General features: G+C 44.5%; 2 protein-coding genes across 3 annotated transcripts in view; one reads left to right on the forward strand and one right to left on the reverse strand.

Annotated features, from left to right (window-relative positions):
- Window positions 1–456: 456 nt before the first annotated feature.
- LOC139579262 (PRELI domain-containing protein 1, mitochondrial-like) lies at window positions 457–15,673 on the forward strand. Its single transcript, XM_071407756.1, has 6 exons — window positions 457–612; window positions 1,979–2,194; window positions 3,042–3,267; window positions 4,975–5,088; window positions 6,300–6,378; window positions 13,466–15,673. Exons 2-6 carry the CDS (start codon window positions 1,995–1,997, stop codon window positions 13,573–13,575), a joined length of 729 nt encoding a protein of 242 aa, XP_071263857.1. The 5' UTR covers window positions 457–612; window positions 1,979–1,994; the 3' UTR covers window positions 13,576–15,673.
- Window positions 15,674–16,695: 1,022 nt separating this feature from the next.
- The window catches only part of mxd4 (MAX dimerization protein 4), a 44,015-nt gene continuing 38,405 nt past the window's right edge, over window positions 16,696–22,305 (reverse strand). For both annotated transcript variants that reach the window (XM_071407759.1, XM_071407758.1), the window contains one exon: window positions 16,696–21,725. In XM_071407759.1, the coding sequence (XP_071263860.1) occupies window positions 21,520–21,725 (206 nt within the window). In that variant the 3' untranslated portion in view covers window positions 16,696–21,519. The remainder of the gene's footprint in view (window positions 21,726–22,305) is intronic.

A 22,305-nucleotide genomic window follows, 5' to 3' on the forward strand; every position in this document is an offset into this window, starting at 1 on the left:
GTTGTCTTAATGATCAAGTATCTATTATGTATCTTATTCAACAAAATCCATTTAATGCATTGTTGTGTTTGTGGTATAGTTACTAAATGAAGAAATAATTAAACGTTTTTGTGATTACATCTGCCCAGATGATGCACAAATCGACGTGAATCATGCAAATAGTTCAATCTGCACATTACAAACCTGTTATAGAGACCACTAGAAGGGGAAATACCACTGCCAATGTACTGTAGAGGGTACTAAAAACACTAAATTATTAACAGTTTGGATGTGAATTATTACCTTGCATTATTTTAAAATGTAAACATCTCCAAGAACAGACAAATAACGAAAGATATTCATGTTAAAAAAAGTATACAGCATGATAATGTATCTTCATCGGCGTGGTTTTCACCAAGGAAGTCCAATAGAAGTAGAGAGTTGTAGTCCTATAATGAATATTCATGATTAAAGCGGTGCATTGTTGGATACTACACATGCCATTTTTGGACTAGGCAACTTCCGATTCAATGACGAATGCTGTTACGCTACTATCAAAATAGGGAACATGACGGAGGAAATCTAACTATTGGTGCACTGAAAATCCCCATAAATGCTGCGATAGTATATCAGGTATGTGAAGAGTAAATACTTGCCATAGTCCAGCACAGTTTGATAACTTGTTACCTTGATCTAATCTGTCTTTTGAGGAATAAGCTAGCTAGCTAAGCTACTCATGCTAACAAGTAACAAAACGATAGCTACATTTCACCATGTTAAACTGCTAAAATTATGTCAGCAAACTAGACAAACCCGTATAGTAGCTAATTTCTCTAGCTAATAACTTAACTTAGCTAGCCTTCATAATTGTGCATGAATTGAATGTTTTTGCCAGCTAACGTTAGGTTGCTTGATAGCACGATCGTGCCATGCCACTTCAGTCAAGGTGACATGTTCCACAAAGACCAGCACGCTCAATCCAGACAAGTACATTGTAAAGGGAAAGGGAGCTGTGTGCTTGGCAATGTAGCTAGGTATTCATAGAACAAGATTAATTTCAAAACCGGTATGCTTTGTCGATTGAATGATGGTTGTCACTCGTTACCACAGCCACAAAGTCAAAATTGGCTATATCGTAAAAATGTATGAAAACGAAATTTATATTTTTGGTCTTTAATTTAAGGTTAGTCTTAACGTTAGCCGTGTGGTTAAGTTTAGGGTAAAGCTTAGATTTTAAGAAGATAATTTGTAGGAATAGGCGGGGTTAAGCAATAATTAGGACTTTGTAGCTGTGGTAACTAGTGAAGACCTCTTGTGCCAATCGTCATCTAACGTCACAACTGTCACATGTTGCAGGGGGCCACGTTATTTCCCATGCAACCTGAGCAATGTTCTTTCTCCCCTTGTACAATATGTGACTGAATCCGTGACAGGTCTAGTAAAGCGAATGGTGATACCCCACATGGTGTACTGCTCTAAGTCCATACAATACCTGTGTGTATTTGACCCAGCTGCCAGGAGATAGATAGTACGCTAGCTGCTTTTACACCGTACATCCTATTTTGTGGGACGGGCAGCAGGTAGCCTAACGGTTAAGCGCATTGGGTCAGTAACTGAAAGGTCACTGGTTTGAATCCACTTGCCGACTAGGTGGGAAAAAATCTGCCGATGTGCCCTTGAGCAAGGCACTTAGCCCTAATTTCTCATGTAAGTCGCACTGCATAAGAGTGTCTGCTAAATGACTAAAATGATTGAAGCTGCACATAATAACCACTGAGGGCTGTAGCTAGCCATTAGTAGCTACAAACCTAGAGCAGCGCAACATACCTTTTTGGTTCTGTTTTGAACACATATCTGATGTCATAGCAACATACCTTTTTGGTTCTGTTTTGAACACATAGTATCTGATGTTATCAGACCTACATGTAGCTGAGATAAAGGTCTGTCCTATTATACCTGTTATCCTGAAATACCCCTCTCCACCTCTCTTCCTCGACAGGGTTCAGTGTGTGTGGATGGAGTCAGTGGCATCTGAGAGCACCCAGCATAGTTATCACAGACAGGACAATCCGAAGAAGTCCGTGTTCAGACCAACAGCCTGCACATCGGCAGGCAGGGGGAGAATGGTCAAGTACTTCTCTAACGACGTAGACATCAGGACCACGTGGGACCATGTTGTCTCTGCCTTCTGGCAGAGGTATCCCAACCCATTCAGGTACAGGACCTCGCGCTGATCTGCTTTTATGGCGGATGCCTCAATGATTTGGTGAGATGTGCATCTAGTAGGAGAGACAAGGGATATGCCTATTTTCCATTGAGTAACAAACTCCAGACCCATGGAAAACCTGTCTGCTTTCTCCTACTATCAGCTGTTTAATGAGAATCTGCACAAACGGCACCAACCCTCATTCCATAGCCAAACTGTGCATCTGCACTGTTCAACCAAATGTGTTTTTGTAAAATGTTCAGTGGACATTGTTACAAATAGTCCTTATGCATGGAGTTGTACAGTTTTAACTTTGCAATCATTGTTTTTTGTTTGATATACATTCTAAAGTGAAAAATCGGAGTCTCAGCATCATTATGTTACTGTGGAATTGCCCTGCTCTCAATCACAATGAGATTATGGTGTCTGACGCTGTTACACAAGTTTAGAAAAAACAACAGCGTGAAGAGTTTATTAAGATGGAGAACTGAGAATGACCACAGTGGAGAAGTGATACCAGCTTTGTCAGATCAGAAGGAAGTGACTTAGTCAAGTCCTTCATTTAGTTTGTATTGTTAATATCTGCTCTGTATTTAACCCAGCCATCTTTCCTTTTATTTGAGTACTTGATTCAAGGTTTGTATTCGATTGCTAATAATCAAATACAAGTACTTGAAATGTACAAATCTGCAACTATTTAGCAGGTTAAATTCAGAAGTACTGACAATGTTAAAATTCGTTTGCGGAGTATGTCAAGTGTTGTGAAAATGTTATGTAGTTTTCAGTTGTCTGAACAACTAGTAATTGGACCAACTGATAGCATACCGCAAACATTGTGTGTGTTCCCGTGCATCAGCACCCATGTTCTCACGGAGGACGTGGTGTTCCGTGAGGTGACGGCGGACCAGCGGCTTCTCTCCAGACGCCTGCTCACCAAGACCAATCGAATGCCTCGCTGGGCCGAGTTCCTCTTCCCCTCCAACCTATCACGCTCCGTCTACATCGTAGAGGACTCCGTCGTCAACCCTGTCACCAAGAGCCTCACCACGTACACCTGGAACCTCAACCACACTACGTTAATGGTGAGGTACACCACGACATATGCACCCTTCCGAATCGACCCCTAGCCCCTACACCAAGAAGTGGCTAGGGAGTAGGGGCTAGGTGTTGATTTGGAACCCAGGGATACTGGTTCCCACAGCTTAGTGGTTGGTGCTTGCAACACCAAACGTGTGGGTTTGACACTCATGCCAGTCACATGTAGTTAATGTATGTGTTTGTTAGTACGTGTAGGTTCCTCTATACGTTTTACTAGGTTGGTGGACGCTCATGTCCTTTTACAGTAAGTACACTGACTCAGCACCATGGAGTATCTTGTATTTGTTAGAAATCCGTGTTCTATCTTTAGGAGATAGTATCAGCACCACCACCAGACAGGAACACGCTGGGTTTCCCCTACTGCATTTAGCAGCGGCGCACTGCCTCTAAAAAAAGGAAACACTGACACTATTAGTATTGACTAAGATAATAATGTATCTACGTATTAGCACACAGCCTACTATTGAACAGAGACTTTAATATGCACGTCTACATGAAAACTACTGTCCAAATAGTGTTATTATTGCATATCTTTAGATACGGAATGGAAGATATTTTCCTCAATGGTTTAGGCTAGGTTGGTATCTGTCCCTTCATGACCTCCAGTGGTTGACCTATATTACAGCCACAAGACATTGACAAAGTGCCCTCTGCGTTGCCCCGCCCCCCTGAGAGACTGGCTTGTTTACTGCTCGCGCTTGTTTGTTTTCTCTAGCAACCGACCGTCTCCAAGCCTACAACACAATGAATATACTGTTTTCCAGAGAAATTCCTTCATGCCGATACCCACAAGGTTTTCCATTGTATATAATTTGTGACATTTTGTTAAAAAAACAAAAAACGGCAACAGTTCTGCAGTCTGGCTGGATATTGGTTCAGACTGGTAAACAATTGACTAAAGAGACACAGACGTGAAATGTATTGTTGGTGGTTTTCTGTTTCTCAGGGACCTGATTTGTTGGATGAGAAAGAGATGAAGTTGTGTAACCTTTGTTGAGTCAGCCGGGTGGGTGGATATCTCATGGTTTACATCTCCAGTCTCTACGAGAGTCAGAGTTCACTCTCCATTCTACGGTTAGCTATAGAACAAGGCTTTAATGTGAGAGACTAAATGACACTTTCTCACCATACCTGGTCAATGTCAACTAGACCTACACTACAATCATACACAGACCTTTTTATGATTCAACCAACACTTTGTTCAGCCCCTTCCCACTTTGTATTCGTCTCAAGATCGCCAACACTTGACGTCTATCAATCAAGATATGGTGCTGTCAACTTGATGGATGAGCAGAGGAGCACCATAAGGAACACACCCCACCAGATTATGCCCGCCGTCTAGTTAACGCAAAGCGTTGTGGCGGCGTGCTAGCGAGCGCTGTCTTGTTTTGATTCCACTTGACGGCAGCTGAAGGAGAGGATGACTCATATCACTAGACAGATGGAACAACTTTGTAATTATCTCCAAGATCATATTTCGGAACAAAATGTCAGATTCTTCCAAAACAGTATGTTAATATCGCACGCAACCACTTACTCAAAATGAAGTGGAATTGATAACTTCTTCATTCATTTTGCATTGAAGTTGTTTGCTTCTTTATGTATTGTGCCCTATAGTTGAGGGCAGCAAACCAGCACCACCTGGTTAACAACCCTCTCCACCCCCCATCCCTTCCTCCTTTCTTTCCTAGACGGTGGAGGAGCGCTGCGTGTTCCAGGAGTCAGAGGACCGGCCTGCCTTCACGCTGCTCAGACGAGAGGCCTGGATCTCTTCTGGAGTCTACGGCTTCTCCAGACCTATCCAGGTACAGCACAGATGTAGAACAGTACAGCCCCAGACCAGCTGTAGGACGGCACACCACAGTACAGCCCCAGACCAGCTATAGGACGCCACACCACAGTACAGCCCCAGACCAGCTATAGGACGGCACACCACAGTACAGCCCCAGACCAGCTATAGGACGGCACACCACAGTACAGCTATAGGACGCCACACCACAGCCCCAGACCAGCTATGGGACAGGACAGCCCTGTCTCCCTGTATGGATAGTCTACATCCAGGAATAAAGTAATGTTTGAAGCAGACCTGGGTTCAAATAGTGTTTGCTTTCTTTCAAATACTTTGAGTGTTTGATTGAGCCTGTCTGGGGTGCCAGATGAGTTTGGTTTTGGGACTACTCCATTGGTGACATTGCACCAATCAAGCTCAAACAAGTGCAGCTAAATTATTTGAATGGATAACAAATACTATTTGAACCCAGGTCTGATGGATATTGAATACATCCACGTATACGAGACTCAGAGGACCACTACACTACAGCAAAATAGTTCAGGTACCTCACTCACCTCCAGTTCACCTCAGGACAGACGACCCCTTTTCATCACCAAAGCCATGACCCGTTTAAATGGGAGCAGATATTGAATAGCAGCAGTACATTTGGATTTGTGGCCTGGGAAATCAATTTGAAGGATCTGCTCGCGGTCGTTGCTGGACACCTATGAGAACATATGTATATAATCCATCTATAACAAAAGCCCAGGGTGAGTTGAAAAACAGATTTTCCCTTAAGTTCCACCCAGATATTTGGTCGACAAATCTAAGAGGCCCACAAGTATTTTCCACCTCAGCAAGCTAGGCATTCTGTCTCTCTCTCTCTCTCTCTCACACACACACACACACACACACACACACGAGGGTTTATAGGGTCGAATAATGGCACAAAAGAGGAAAAGTGTGTCTGCAGATGCCAAAACTAAGAAATGGTCATCTTCCACCAGGAATGTTTTCTACACAAGGGTAGAAAAAACTATTTTAGCCTATTATTATTATTATTAGCAGTGTGTGCTAGCCTTGACTACCCCTAGAGAGAGAAAGGGAAGTCAAGATGAAGGGAAAGAGAGAACAAGAGAGATGAAAGGAGGGAGAAAGAGAGGGGGGAAAAGTACACTGCTGTTCTCATGTCTCCCCATTTAAACCCTGCTGTTTCCTGTCATGTCCGTCTGTTCTGTTCCCCAGGAGTTTGGCTTGGCCCGCTTCAAGAGCAACCAGGTGAAGGCCATGAAGGGCCTGGAGTACGCTCTGTCTAACTTACACGGTACGTACTGAAGTAGGAGAAGCAGGAAACCAAACAACTTTATTTCTAGGATTTATGATGTGGTTGGAGGCGATGGGCAAGCTTTTTTTAGAGGGAAAAGTTATATTTTTGGGAGATTGGTGCTTTCGGTCATATTTTCCACATTAAACAAAGTACCAAAAAGTCTGTCAAAGTCTCCTCATGGCTGATTGCTGTGGTCTGAAGTGAAGTCGTGAAATTAGTCACAGCTCCCACCCACCCATCAACTCTCAACACTAACCCTCCCATCATGCCTTTGGGTGAGCAGACACCAGATCCCTCTCCCCTGGAAGTGTAACACACACAATCGTCCGTGGATAATCAGGCCGTGATTGCGTCGCCAGACGGACGCGTCTCGAAGTCCTTTGCCAAGTGGAGTGATACGACGATAATGATGACTGATTTACTGCATGTCTTGAGTATGGCCATTTTCTCGTCTCGGAGATATCCCTCCCTAAAGATTGACACCTACAAGTTCCCACTCTCCTAATTGAACGAGTCCGGTTGAGCCAATGATTCAACCGTTTGTCTGTCTATGTTCAGAGGCTGAAAACATCCCATGTGACTAGCTTAAGCCGTATAGTCACAGACAAGTGTTTTGTCCCACGCGTTGCGTGACTGCGCCATCTGCCACAGGGCTTTCAGGAAGTGTTCATTACCCCTTGACTTATTCCACATTGTTGTGTTACAGCCGGAATTTAAAATGGGTTAAATATATAGTTTTTCCTCAACCATTTACACACAATACCCCATAATGACAAAGTGAAGACATGTTTTTAGAAATTTTTGCAAATGTATACATCTCATTTACATAAGTATTCACACCTCTGAGGTCAATACTTTGTAGAAGCACCTTTGGCAGCGATTACAGCTGTGAGTCTTTCTGGGTAAGTCACTAGGAGCTTTCTACACCTGGATTGTGCAACATTTGCCCATTATTCTTTTCAAAATTCTTCAAGCTCTGTCGAATTAGTTGTTGACCATTTTCAGGTCTCTCCGTAGATTTAAGTCAAAACTGTAACTCGGCCACTCGGGAACATTCATTGTCTTCTTGGTAAGCAACTCCAGCATAGAATTTGGCCTTGTTTTAGGTTATTGTCCTGCTGAAAGATGAATTCATCTCCCAGTGTCTAGTGCATGGCAGACTGAACCAGGTTTTACTCTAGGATTTTGCCTGTGCTTAGCTCCATTCCATTTTTTTTTTCATTTAAAAAAAAAATATTTATCCTGGAACTCTCCAGTCATTAACGATTACAAGCATACCCGTAACATGATGCAGCCACCACATGCTTGAAGATATGGCGAGCTGTTTCCTTCCTTTCCGGCAACTGAGTTAGGAAGAACGCCTGTATCTTTGTAGTGACTGGGTGTATTGGTCCACCATCCAAAGTGGAATTAATAACTTCATGCTCAAAAGGATATTCAATTATTTATTTTTTGCCGTATACCAATAGGTGACCTTTGCGAGTCATTGGAAAACCTTCCTGGTCTGTGGTTGAATCCATGTTTGAAATTCACTGCTCGACTGTTGTATGTGTGATAGTTGTATGTGTGGGGTACAGAGATGAAAGTCATTCAAAAAAATTGTTAAACACTTATTGCACAGAGTGAGTCCATGCAACTTATTGTATGACTTGTTAAGCACATTTTTACTCTTGAACTTATTTAGGCTTGTCATAAATGGTTTGAATACATTTCAGCTTTTTATTTGCAGACTAGACACACAAACCTAAAGGACATATTTCCATTGTTGTGTCTTTGTCCCCTCTGTCTGTGTGCATCATGCCGTCATTACACTGGACTAGGCCTCAGGTTTATTGCGATGGTAAGTACAGTACTAGGGCCTGTCACTACAGCTGGACTAGGCCTCAGGTTTATGATGGTCAGTACAGTACTAGGGCCTGTCACTACAGCTGGACTAGGTCTCAGGTTTATTATGGTGGTCAGTACAGTACTAGGATCTGTCACTACAGCTGGACTAGGTCTCAGGTTTATTATGGTGGTCAGTACAGTACTAGGGTCTGTCACTACAGCTGGACTAGGTATCAGGTTTATTATGATGGTCAGTACAGTACTAGGGCCTGTCACTACAGCTGGACTAGGCCTCAGGTTTATTATGATGGTCAGTACAGTACTAGGGTCTGTCACTACAGCTGGACTAGGTGTCAGGTTTATTATGGTGGTCAGTACAGTACTAGGGCCTGTCACTACAGCTGGACTAGGTATCAGGTTTATTATGGTGGTCAGTACAGTACTAGGATCTGTCACTACAGCTGGACTAGGTCTCAGGTTTATTATGGTGGTCAGTACAGTACTAGGGTCTGTCACTACAGCTGGACTAGGTATCAGGTTTATTATGGTGGTCAGTACAGTACTAGGGTCTGTCACTACAGCTGGACTAGGTCTCAGGTTTATTATGGTGGTCAGTACAGTACTAGGGTCTGTCACTACAGCTGGACTAGGTCTCAGGTTTATTATTGTGGTCAGTACAGTACTAGGGTCTGTCACTACAGCTGGACTAGGTGTCAGGTTTATTATGGTGGTCAGTACAGTACTAGGGTCTGTCACTACAGCTGGACTAGGTGTCAGGTTTATTATGATGGTCAGTACAGTACTAGGATCTGTCACTACAGCTGGACTAGGTCTCAGGTTTATTATGGTGGTCAGTACAGTACTAGGGTCTGTCACTACAGCTGGACTAGGTGTCAGGTTTATTATGGTGGTCAGTACAGTACTAGGGTCTGTCACTACAGCTGGACTAGGTCTCAGGTTTATTATGGTGGTCAGTACAGTACTAGGGTCTGTCACTACAGCTGGACTAGGTCTCAGGTTTATTATGGTGGTCAGTACAGTACTAGGGTCTGTCACTACAGCTGGACTAGGTCTCAGGTTTATTATGGTGGTCAGTACAGTACTAGGGTCTGTCACTACAGCTGGACTAGGTCTCAGGTTTATTATGGTGGTCAGTACAGTACTAGGGTCTGTCACTACAGCTGGACTAGGTCTCAGGTTTATTATGGTGGTCAGTACAGTACTAGGGTCTGTCACTACAGCTGGACTAGGTCTCAGGTTTATTATGGTGGTCAGTACAGTACTAGGGTCTGTCACTACAGCTGGACTAGGTCTCAGGTTTATTATGGTGGTCAGTACAGTACTAGGGTCTGTCACTACAGCTGGACTAGGTCTCAGGTTTATTATGATGGTCAGTACAGTACTAGGGTCTGTCACTACAGCTGGACTAGGTCTCAGGTTTATTATGGTGGTCAGTACAGTACTAGGGTCTGTCACTACAGCTGGACTAGGTCTCAGGTTTATTATGATGGTCAGTACAGTACTAGGGTCTGTCACTATGGTGACGGTATGGCTACGTTCCAATATCCATACTATTGTACCACTTGTCCATTACAGACTGTCTGAAGTGGATCCCTGTGCACTACTTTAGTCTTATGGGCCCTGATCAATAGTAGTGCACTGCACTATATAGTACATAAGATACCATTTGACACAATAGCTTGCATTGTATGCATCAAATCAAAGTTTATTTGTCACGTGCGCCGAATACAACAGGTGTGGACTTGTGTGGATATTGCATCAGAGCCATGGACCTGTGACACCCTCGTCCCAACCCCTTGCTGAGGGATGTCACTTGTCTGTCTGGTAGTAGCTTCTGTAGCCACTAGGCAGCCATTTCTAGAACAATCTCTAGTATCCACAGTGGTTGAGGAACAATGCAGTCCAGTACAGTCATGATTCCCTTTGATGTCAATGTAGACAGACATGACCAGCTATTCTAGAGTAGTAGATCCTGTATTGTGTTTCTGTGGTTCTGTAGCTGCTGCAAATACTGTGTACAAAACATTAAGAACACCTTCCTAATATTGAGTTGCAACCCCCTTTGCCCTCAGAACAGCCTCAATTTTTCGGATCATGGACTAGTAAGGTGTCTCAAGCATTCCACAGGGAAGCTGGCCCATGTTGACGCCAATGCAAACTGTTGAAAGTGGAAAATCCCAGCAGCGTTGCAGTTCTTGTGCACCTGCAATATACTACCATACCCCGTTCAAAGGCACTTCAATCTTTTGTCTTGCCCATTCACTCTCTGAATGGCACACACACAATCCGTGTCCCAAGGCTTCACCTATACTGATTTTGAAGTTGATTTAACAAGTGACATCACACAATTGGCCCAGCGTCGTCCGGGTTAGGGAGGGTTTGGCCGGCAGGGATATCCTTGTCTCATTGCGCACTAGCGACTCCTGTGTCGGGCCGGGCACAGTGCACGCTGACCAGGTGTACTGTGTTTCCTCCGACACATTAGTGTGGCTGGCTTCCGGGTTGGAGGCGCGCTGTGTTAAGAAGCAGTGCGGCTTGGTTGGGTTGTGTTTCGGGGGACGCATGGCTCTCGACCTTCGCCTCTCCCGAGTCCGTGCGGGAGTTGCAGCGATGAGACAACACTAACTACTACCAATTGGATACCACGAAATTGGGGGGAAAAAAAGGGGGTAAAAAAAACAAGTGACATCAATAAGGGATTCACCTTGTCAGTGTGTTTCCTGGAAATGGCAGGTGTTCCTAATGTTTTGTAGACTCAGTGTACCATCATTTTGCCCCGGTTGATGCAAGTGCATGTAGGCTGAAGGAATTCTAACTTAAGATGAATGTGAAGGGGGATTTTATTTTCATGAAAAATTTAGTTTAGCTGTGAATCATGTAGTTATGATTCACATAATATTCCACTCTAAATGGATTTGATGCAACTTCTGTGATATTTAATTCTCCTGTTCAGGCGACATGAACAAGGGACATTTTCTAGTTTCATGCGTTTTTATTCATTCACTTACTTGTGGAATATAATATTTCCTCCGGGTGCAGATCCCCTGCCAGATCATTCCCCCACATAGTGGAGGATCGTTCCTAGCGTTTAAAGCTTTACAAGGTCCCTTTATCTTAACACTTCGCACCGCTCTGCCAACCCAATCTCCCACTGTGCCCGACTTTTCAGGTAATTGGGCTCCACCGCCTCCACAGGAGCGGCCAGAACCGATACACACCGCCAGCTAGGTAGTAGCTCCAGTACTGTGAAAGGAGTCGGAGCAAGGATGATACATAATTGAGAAATCGTCAAACGAGCATACCAGATATTCAAGAAGGTTTGATCAGTCACGTGTGTCTGGAACGTCACCCTATCCACTATGTCGTGCACTACTTTTGACCAGGGCCAATAGGGAGTAGGGTGCCATTTCAGACAGTGTGGTAGAAACAACCAGGGCCACCTTCTGCTGTCATTGGCCAACATCAAATGGGTTTTATTCATAACGGGAGTGTGAGACTGCACGTATTTCTGTTGGTGTGCTAGACTATCCGACTGCGTCGGTGTGTCTGCTTGTGTTTTCGACTGCGTGCACACACACACGTCCGTTTGTGTGAAGTGACTAATCTTCCCTCCTGTCTGCATCTCCAGCCGTGAGGTTCGCGACAGCGTCCGAGAAAGCGAAGAGAAAGAGCAGGAGCGAGGGTTGAGCTCAAAGAGCCCAGAGGAAAGATGTGGCTTTGTGTGGAGGCCTCAGAAGCCTTCTATCCCCCCCAGAGAGAGGGTGCTCTGGGGGTCAGCCAAGGCAGCCGGCCCTGGGAAGGGACCAGGGCTGTGGTTATTCTGGTCAGTGGCTCCAGACCTGCAGCTGGGCTGGGTTCAGTCAGGGGGAGACAGAGACAGAGGGAGAAAAGGAGAGCAGAGAGTGTGTTGTCATAGTTTCCCCCCCATTGTCTTACTGTCTATTTGTAGTAGAACAGTATATGTGGTGCTATGAAGTCTTAGCCAGACCCTGGCCTAGCATAGAACATAGAACATCTTCCTCCTCACTGTCCCCTCATCCCTGTTCCCAGTACAGTTACTGTAGCTTCCTCCTGTCCCCTCTCTCCTTGTCACTGTTCCCAGTACAGTTACTATAGCCTCTGTCGCCTCTCCTTGGCCCTGTTCCCAGTACAGTTACTCTAGAAGCCTCCTCCCTCTGTCCCATCTCTCCTTGTCCCTGTTCCCAGTACAGTTTGTCCCCTGAGCTAAGGTTCCACTGACCCCATCTCCTGGAGACTGGAGGCTGGCCAGACTCAGTGGGCCTGACCAACTCACTGACCAAGACACTTGTCTAGATCTCTCTTAATGGAGTACCCGCCACCTTTTTCTGAGTATCTTTCTCTCGCCCTCTTTCCCTAACTTTCATCTTCGTCTTTCTTGGCCTGTCTGACTGGATCCATTGTGCCTGCCGTGTGTGTGTCTCCCCCTCCCTACTGTTCGCTCCAGATAGGATCTCAGCCTCAACAACCACTCCAAGATTGGCTCCTCTCCTCTCTGACAGTCTAAATATTTTCCACAGATGTTTGAAGTATCTGTTAGAAGCATTTGGATGGCCTCAGTATTCACAACTCACACTGAAGAAGAGGAATGCTCTGCTTGTCTTTGTTGTGACGGTGGTAGTGTGTTGACTAGGAGACCTCTGAGGATGGTAGAGATCACCTTAACTCTAACCCCTACTAAAATAGTATTTTATAGATGGATAGATGGAAGGTTATGATATTGTTTCACACACTTGTATAGGTCAATCACACACTTGTTTGTTTTAAAATGTATTCCCAATCAAAATCCTATTTTCCCTAAACTTTTTAACCTCAACTCTAACCCCTAAGTCTAAAATAGCCTTTTTCCTTGTGGGGACAGGCGGAATATCCCCACTTGTCAAAAATGTTCCTTGTTTTGCTATCCTTGTGAGGACTTCTGGTACCCACAAGGATAGTAAAATCACACACTGTTAGAGAGAATGCTGACCCAGGAACAACCCCCTGGCCAGAAGACCTGCTGGCTGCCTCATGACAAGATTCCTGTTACCTGAGCCTTGTGATCTTTCCAACACACACACTTTTAGACTCAGGATATCAAATCTTGAAGTAATGTGGAGTTGTATTCATTCACTCCTTGTTCACATTTTGCATTCATGGTACCAGCAGTTTTGGAACCGAGTAGGTTAGTTTCCTGTATACACACTCACCCCATGTCTCTCTCGTCTTCTGCCCACAGGAGAGGCACCCCAGCGTCAGCCCTGCGTCCGGGACACAGTGAAGACTGCTACAGAGAAAGCCAAGACCCTGGCCTCCGCCCCGCAGAAACAGCCCCAGCAGTACGTGTGACAACAGGGGAACATCCCCCGCTACCGGCTGGAACCAGGACTGGAATGGGACACTGTGCACGCAGGGCAGGCACAAGCAACACATTCACATGCAACACACAGGCTGGCCAATTCTGATCTTTTTAAGAGCTGATCTGATTGGTCAAAAGACCAATTTGTGAGGAAAAACAAATCAGAATTGAGCTGCGCATGCACACACTCTTTTAGCTGGCTTTTCATTGACTGGAAGCTTGCTTGTATCAAGGTCTCGGTGTACAGTATGTGTACAATATGTCCATCTAAACCACGAACAGCTCTGCTCCTCTGGGGTTAGGCTCTGTTCCTCTTGTTTTCATTAGCCTAGCATTAATACATCTCAGGTACTGAGCCCCTGTCTGACCGCCTGGCACAACCTAGGGGCATGTTCAATAGGCACCAGACGCAAGAAAATGTTCTCAAACTGAGTGAAACAGAGATGCAAAAGTATGTGGACAGCCCTTCAAATTAGTGGATTTGGCTATTTCAGCCACCCATGTTGCTGACAGGTGTATAAAACCAAGCACAGTCATGCAATCTCCATAGACAAACATTGGCAGTAGAATGGCCTTACTTACCTTTCCATCAAGTCAGTTCGTCACATTTCTGTCCCGGTCAACGAAGTGCTGTTATTGTGAAGCGGAAACGTCTAGGAGCAACAACAACTCAGCCGTAAAGTGGTAGGCAACAAGCTCACAGAATTGGACTTCCGAGTTCCAACCTACCTCTGGAAGCAACATAAGCGCAATAATTGTTCGTCGGGAGCCTCATGAAATGGGTTTCCATGGCTGAGCAGCTACACAAAAGCCTAAGCTCACCATACGCAATGCAAAGCGTCGGCTGGAGTGGTGTAAAGCTCGCTGCCATTGGAGCAGCGGAAATGCATTCTTTGGAGTAATGAATCATGCTTCACGATCTGGCAGTCTGACAGACGAATCTGGGTTTGGTGGATGCCAGGAGAACACTACCTGCCCCAATGCAGAGTGCCAAATGTAAAGTTTGGTGGAGGAAGAATAATGGTCTGTGGTGGTTTATGGTTCGGGCCCCTTAGTTCCAGTGAAGGGAAATCTTAACTCTACAGCATACAATGACATTCTAGACGATTCTGTGCTTCCAACTTTGTGGCAATAGTTTGGGGAAGGCCCTTTCCTGTTTCAGCATGACAATGCCTCCATGCACAAAGCGAGGTTCATACAGAAACAGTCTGTCGAACTTCACTGGCCTGCACAGAGCCCTGACCTCAACCCCATCGAACACCTTTGGGATGAATTGGAACACCGACTGCAAGCCAGGCCTAATTGCCCAGCATCAGTGGCTGACCTCACTGGCTGAAAGCAAGTCCCTGCAGCAATGTTCCAACATCTAGTGGAAAGCCTTCGCAGAAGAGTGGAGGCTGTTGTAGCAGCAAAGGGGGACTAACTCCATATTAATGCTCATGATTTTGGATGAGCAGGTGTCCACATACTTTTGGTCATGTAGTGTACTTTCTGAACTTGTCCAATAGAAACACTTTTGTTTCAAAATGTTTTTAATACGGTGTGCCATAATGAACACGACCCTGACTTGAGTAAGCTCTGTGACATATCTCTTGTGCACTGTCAGTGAGGCCCGTTTTGAAAAGCATAACGTGACAAATCAGACATGTCAAATAACAGTGAAGGTACCAAGACAAGCTGAAGAAATAATATAAATTCCACAACACTGGATGTATGCTGGAGTGTGAGAGTTGATCAAATAATATAAATAATGAGTAATTATTGTATTACGCTTCAACTGCGTTGTGCGACTGAATTTGTCTGAGGTCTACGATTGATTTGTTGGATATATCAAGCTATATCAAATGAGGAACTTGACATTTACCAGGGACAGTTGATGTATTTCATTTGTTTTATAGTATATTAATAATGTATTAGTCCGACATTGGTTGGTCTGTCTCAATGTTTTTGCTGCATTCCTTTAAGGTAGAACTAGCTATTATGATTTTGAAATCATTTTGGCTGTGATTTTAGACTAGAGGAAATTGTCATAAGTCTTAACATTGAAAGAATACTGCACTTAAATAAAAATCTGATTTAATATTGTTATTTGGGATACAACTTTATCAATCTTATGTTTCATTTTGTTTTGGTTCAGTTATTGTAGTTATGTAAACTAAACTACTGCATATGTACAACTTAGTCGTTGTGATGCTATTGCAGTAATCTGACAACAGGGGGCCTAAAACAAGTCTGTAGAAGTTCAGCATGCCAACTATTTAAAGGGGCAGTGCAGTCAGTGATTTTCCTGTGTTTTATATAGGAGGTTGAAATACTACTGTGAAAATTGTCTTTTTAGCATAAGAGCTGTTGGAAAAGACTGCCTGAACTTCTTGCATTTAGCTAAGAAACTATTCTTTCTTTGATGATTTTAACTCTGGGTTTTAATTGTTAACCAGAAATGATTTGATAGAGATAAAAATGGCTGCATTGGACCTTTTATTACTGTTTATCATTCTCTCCAGTCTCCACCAGGCAGAGGTTATTTTACATAAATCACTTCACCGTCCTGTGTTTATCATTCTCCAGTCTCCACCAGACTACAGAGGTTATTTTACATAATATATCGCTTCACCTTCCTGTGTTATCATTGCATAGTAATAGGATCATTTGAATTCCTATTGAATCAAGTACTTACAACAGCCTGGACAAGCCTTTCTCAACACAATCCTCATTGCACCCCAGTCGTTCCATAATGATGGTGTAACGTAACACCAGCACACCTGATTCAAATTAACAGCAGCTTGATGATTAGTTGACTACTGTCAGGTGTGCGGCTGTTAGAACTACATCAAATATTTTTAACAGCTGGCCTAGACCACAGGAGGTTGGTGAACCCTTCATTTGGGAGGAGGGGGCTCGTGGTAATGGCTGGAGCGGAACAGGTGGAATGGTAGCAAATACATGTTTGATGCCACTCCATTCGCTCTGTTCCACCCCTTATTATGAGCCGTCCTCCCCTCAGCAGCCTCCATTGGCCTGGACGGTAGCTAGACCTTCTCAGAACCACTATAAATATTAAAACACAAATATATTTAAATCATGCAAATAAGAAAGCTGTGACAACCTTGTGTAAAAAACATTTTTTTAATTATATTACAATTAAAGAATACATCGTAATACCTTCAAGTGTGTGCCAAAATGTTATCCAGCACCAGGTACTCATGTATCCATACATAGGAACTTATATAATATAGCACATCTTTTGAAAGCATATTACAACATCTGCTATTAAAGGAACATATTCACAGGTCTCTGGCACAGAACTCTCCCTACTCAGTGTTTTGCCTGACTACGATGCCAAGCTCCCTCAGCCCCCTTCATCCTCTCCCTCCCTCTGAACCTAATCTCAACCAGCCCCCCCTCTGGCCAAAGTTCCGGAGCCCCTAAACAGTCTATCAACGGGACACACAACACCCTCGGGACTAAGAGTTCTCTCATGCCAACTTCGACAACAAGACGACAACAAGAGAACGATCGCAGAACTCTTAACATAAAGGAGGGGGAAAAATCCTTCCTATCTTCAGACGGTGCTCTAGCAATGTCACACAGAAAGAAACAGAAAAAACAGTAAAGGGTTAGTGAGGGATTTAAAAGAGAGACAATGATACACTTGGACTAAAATCTACATTTCATGTTGCTATTAAAGCTGATTTAAGATGGGATTCCATAGGTATCTGATGACTGTCCGCAAGGGGGTGGAAAGAAAATCAAAGTGACTAGTTATTTGGACAGGAATCGGGTTTTCGTTACGGCATTATTCGATTGTTTGTTCATAGCGCTGCACTTGAAGAGGACAGGAATGGGTTCTATTTGTCTCTGAAAGTAACTGTGTCAGACCTGAGCTCAAATAGGAAGAGTTCAAATACTTTGCTTGTTAAGTCTGCCTGCCTGCCAGATGGGTGGGATTTGCTTTTTGGGCCCATTCCATAAAAAACAGGCAGACAGCCACAATCAAACAAAGCTAAAGTGTTTTTAGAGATTTCTCAATACTATTTGAACCCAGGTTTGAGTGTATGTCCGTCTGTTGACTTTTCCCTTGCCTCTATACATGCTTCGCTTGTTTGGTCTGAGCCTCAACCTTATTTCACCCCAATCTCTCTCTCCCCCCACCCTCCTGCTGACTCCCTTGGCAGCAATAGCCTGGCAGACAGAAAATCATCATTTCGCTGTGCTTTTGTGCTTTGAAAAGAGAAATCAAACACACTTGGATACGTTTCAGACCAGATGATTTTTAAAGCAGGGATCAACCACCTCTCGTCTTCGACAAAAGTCAACACATTTTGATTGATAAGTGTGCTACCCCCCCCCCCATAGCTGTCGAGATTTCAGTTCTGCTCCGCTTTAAAGGAAGTTTGTTGGACAGCACCATTGATTACTTTTACAATAATGTCGTTTTTGCATTGTGAAAGGGTTGAGAGTCGTGCACACATCTTTCAATCGATACTTTTCCCAGGTGTTTCCAAACTCATTCACCAATCAACACATTTAGTGTTCAATGCCTATCGCCAAGGGATTTGCTCAACAATCTCTGTCACACTTTAAGTACAATCTCACTGGTTAAAAGAAAACAAAGTTATTTTCAAGGCACATCATTGAAAGAAATTCCATAACCACTATCCAGCAGTCTTATTCCCTGAAACCTAGTGAGCGCAAGACGTTGAAAAGATGACGTCTTTTCAACCAAAAAGACGTCTGTTTAACGTCTTTTCAACTTCTTTTGCTCCTACATTCAGTATCTGTAACAGTATCTGAATCAGTATCCTCCCCTGCTAATATACCTGCCCTCTAACCACTCACTCTTCTGAACGTGCGCTATGTGCATTATAAAATGATGTCGCTGAAAATGAGAAATCTCATACCTGGCCCACGTGTGTTCCGTTTACTTAATCATTGCCTCACATTAGCTGATGGGAGGTTCTGTGCAAGAGAATATTTGTTTTCATTTGACAAGTTTTACTCAGTTGTTCATTTCAAAAGCAAACTGAAAGAGTAGTACATCTGTACATAGGTCCTTGACATGAATGTAAACTCAAGACCTTTATCTTTCTCGGTTAGTTTCTTTTCGCCCTCCTTCAGTGTATGGAGAGAGTTCAGAGGTAAAATCCATCAACAGAAATGTTAACATTGTTGGTCACAAAATGAACCACAGAGTCGAAGCACGAATCTGGCTTTTTCTTCTTCTTTAAAACCCAAGCCTGCCTACCAACCAACCGCCCACTTCCTCTTTAAAAAGCACAAGATGGTCATATTGCTGTGTCTCGAGACGCCCCATGACCACCAGGGTCACGGTAAAACTATGGTAGTAGAGTAGAGTAGGGAAGGTGCCACCGGGAGGAGGGAGGGAGGAGAACACCACGAGCTGCCTTCATTGATTGGATTTCTCCTCCCTTCTCCTCACCCAATGGTTTCCTGTTCAAAAACAAGTGCATTTCATAAACAGAGCCAAAACAAAATGGCTGCCACAACAACAAAATAAGCAGTTTAAACCCCTACTGATTGAACCCCAATAATGACCAGCCAGGGCGGGTGAATGGAAGCTGCCATCGGGAGTTACCAGTATGGTCAGTGTTGACTTTAAGCTGCGTGGCAGGGCAGGCAGGCAGGCGTCAAGTGGGTAGGGCGTACCTGGCAACCGCACCAGGGGTACACCTTGAGGAGTACTCGATGGAGGCAAAAGGGGCTAAAATCAGTTCTTCACGTGCCCCTTCTTCACTCAAGGAGGAGTCAGATTTACCCTTTGGCTTGGGGTGGAAGGGGTTAAAACAAAGTGTTCATCTACTCCGAAAAGGGGTGGAGCTGGGGGGCAAGGGGGTGAATGTTCGGGGAGTGTGTAGCAGGGTCAAGACCTGAGTAGGGATGGAGGGAGGAGAAGGGAGGGGGCACACGACAACAGTCACCAAGGCTCACCAAGGCACAGAATGACATTGGGGAGAGATCTAGAGAAGGGGGCAACCAGGTTCCTAGCTTCCCTGTTCTACACTCTCTCTACCTTCAACTAGCCTGGCCTTCTGTCTGTCTGTCTGTCATATATTTATATAGATATACTCTTCTTTTTTGTCTTTTCGTTAAACGAGAACATTTAGGAAAATAGAATAGAAAATATAGACTACACTATCACTTTCAGTGACCGATAGCTTTTTTTTTTTTCATTGCAACGTTTTTCTAAGTCTTTTGTGATTTTTTTTCTTTGTCTTTTTTTGGTCAGACCTGCCAAGTCGTGGACTGGCCCTTTTTGAAGTGTTGGAATGCCAAGCTCTAAGGATTACGAGAGAAACTCAGGCCTAAATGGTTAAATGTTCAGAAGGCCAAAGATATGCCTCTTCCGTCAATATTTTATACTAGTGTGCATGGCTTTGGAGACAGTGCTGTACATTTCTAAGAATACATTACATTGGTCTTTTACAATGTCCCCAAAGCTGCAGAGAAAATACATTAATCTACCTTTGAGTTAGAGAAATGAAAGCATTGTTATGATTAGTTTTGATGCAATACCTATTCCTCTACAGAGAGCTGATCATTAGAGCTGGCTTTTTCTTTTTATGCACTTCTACAGCTTTGACTTGTCAATGTGTACCGACCGTGCACACACACACTTACGCATGCACGCCTGCATACATACACACACACACACACACACGCATACACATACACACATCTAGAACTGTTGGAACTAGGAGTAGACTGATGACAGCAGGGTAATAAATGGATCTATTAGTGAATAACAAGAAGGGTTAGCCTGATCCTGCTGATCCACTGTCTTCCCCTCCAAAATGCCCAGTTGTCCTCTATAACTTAGTAAAAGAGGGTAATCATGCCGCCATTTTGGGACAAAATTGACCCACCAGAATCGCTTAAATGCTTGAGAAAGCAGTATCTTTCCGTGTTTTATTGCTACATCAATATGCTACTGAAAAGTAAAGTATAGTTTTCGATTCTGGGGATGCACCGTGTGTGAATATTTAGGGAATAGGGTGCCATTTCAGACACTTGCACCATATAGGGAATAGGGTGCCATTTCAGACCCACTTCTAGTGTCGTGTTCAGTAGTGTGGAGTAGTGGTTAAGGAACTCAGCCAGAGGGAGAGATATCAATGTGCTGCCCTTAGAAATATTGGCCCTAATGTCCAGTACATTTGGTAACATTGATTGGGGTTTGTAGATTAACAAGAGATATGTTCCAATAGAACATTCCAATAGAACGTTCCAATAGAACATTCCATTTTTTTCTCCATCAGAAAGTGTGCCTCGTTCAATTGACGGAGTTGAAGTTTGTCCCCAGCTAATGCTCTATCCTATACCACACACACACACACACACACACACACACACACACACACACACACACACACACACACACACACACACACACACACACACACACACACACACACACACACACACACACAGTTAAACACACACGCTGAGTTCCCATTGACTAGTCAAAGCTGTCTGCCACCACACCACAGAGGTCCCCAACAAAACCAGAAACTGCTCTGCTATATCCGAGCCTGCAGCCACAACAACAGGTAGAGGTGAGGGAGGTCTGGGGGTCAGGTTAGGCAAGATAAGCAGGATAAGGGGTGATAGGATAGGGGTGAGGTAGGGTGTGGTGTAGGGGTTAGGACAGGAGAAAGTCAGGAAGTCAGCCACGACAGGAACGTATACAGTCTACTTCCTGGTTCCAGGGAATAAGCGCCAATGGGGACATTGGGGATGGGGGGGGACCACAGCCGCTGTTTGCTGGGGGGGTGGCTGATGACGGCGTAGCGTGGGCTGGGGGGGTGCGTGCTGGGGCAATGTTAGGGGGGTAGGAAAGGACTAGGAGGGTACGCGGGGCTGGGGTGATAGAGGGCTGATTGGAGGTGTGGCCCTCAGGGGCCCCCTGGTGGCCCCTAGCAGTGGTGCGGCTGCAGTCTGTGGGAGGAATGCTGTGTGTAGCTGGCGTCGCTGGAGCTGCTCTGCAGGTTGTAGTCCTCCTCCTCCTCCTCCTCCTCCTCCTCCTCCAGGAGGCCGTCGTCACTGATGCTCTCGTCCACGCTGTCCCCCTCACCCAGCTCACCCTCGCCCAGGGGGGACTCCATGCCTTCAATGTCCACCTCTGTATCGAGAGAGAGGGAGACAGACAAACTGTTAGCCTCCACATTTCATGGAATCAAATCAATAACTACAACAGGACTTTCAGAGAGATAGAAACAAAAACAAAGAGAGAGAGATGGAAGAGAGGGAGAAGGAGGGAGAGGGAGATAAATAGAGAGAGAGAGATGGAGTGTGTGTGTGTGTGTGTGTGTGTGTGTGTGTGTGTGTGTGTGTGTGTGTGTGTGTGTGTGTGTGTGTGTGTGTGTGTGTGTGTGTGTGTGTGTGTGTGTGTGTGTGTGTGTGTGTGTGAGAGGGGAGACAGAGAGAGGGGTACAAAACAGCGTTGTTGTATTTTGTTCGTGTTGAACTTTGAGGAGCCCTCTCTGTGTGTCGCCGGGCGGATTAGGGCCGGATTTAGACGGTCATTAAGTTTGTATAACAGGCAGGTCTCTGTACTACCTCCAGTAATCCCTCCCCCTACTGATAAGCATCCCCCACGTGTTTACCACCCTCATGATCAGTAAACAACAACACCCGTCTCCTACCCAGGGGCCTCCAGGAGCCAAGTAGGAGAGATACTGTATACATTTCTTCCACTAATT

Source organism: Salvelinus alpinus, chromosome 6, assembly GCF_045679555.1.
Source record: "Salvelinus alpinus chromosome 6, SLU_Salpinus.1, whole genome shotgun sequence".
In the NCBI taxonomy this organism is placed as follows: Eukaryota; Metazoa; Chordata; class Actinopteri; order Salmoniformes; family Salmonidae; genus Salvelinus; species Salvelinus alpinus.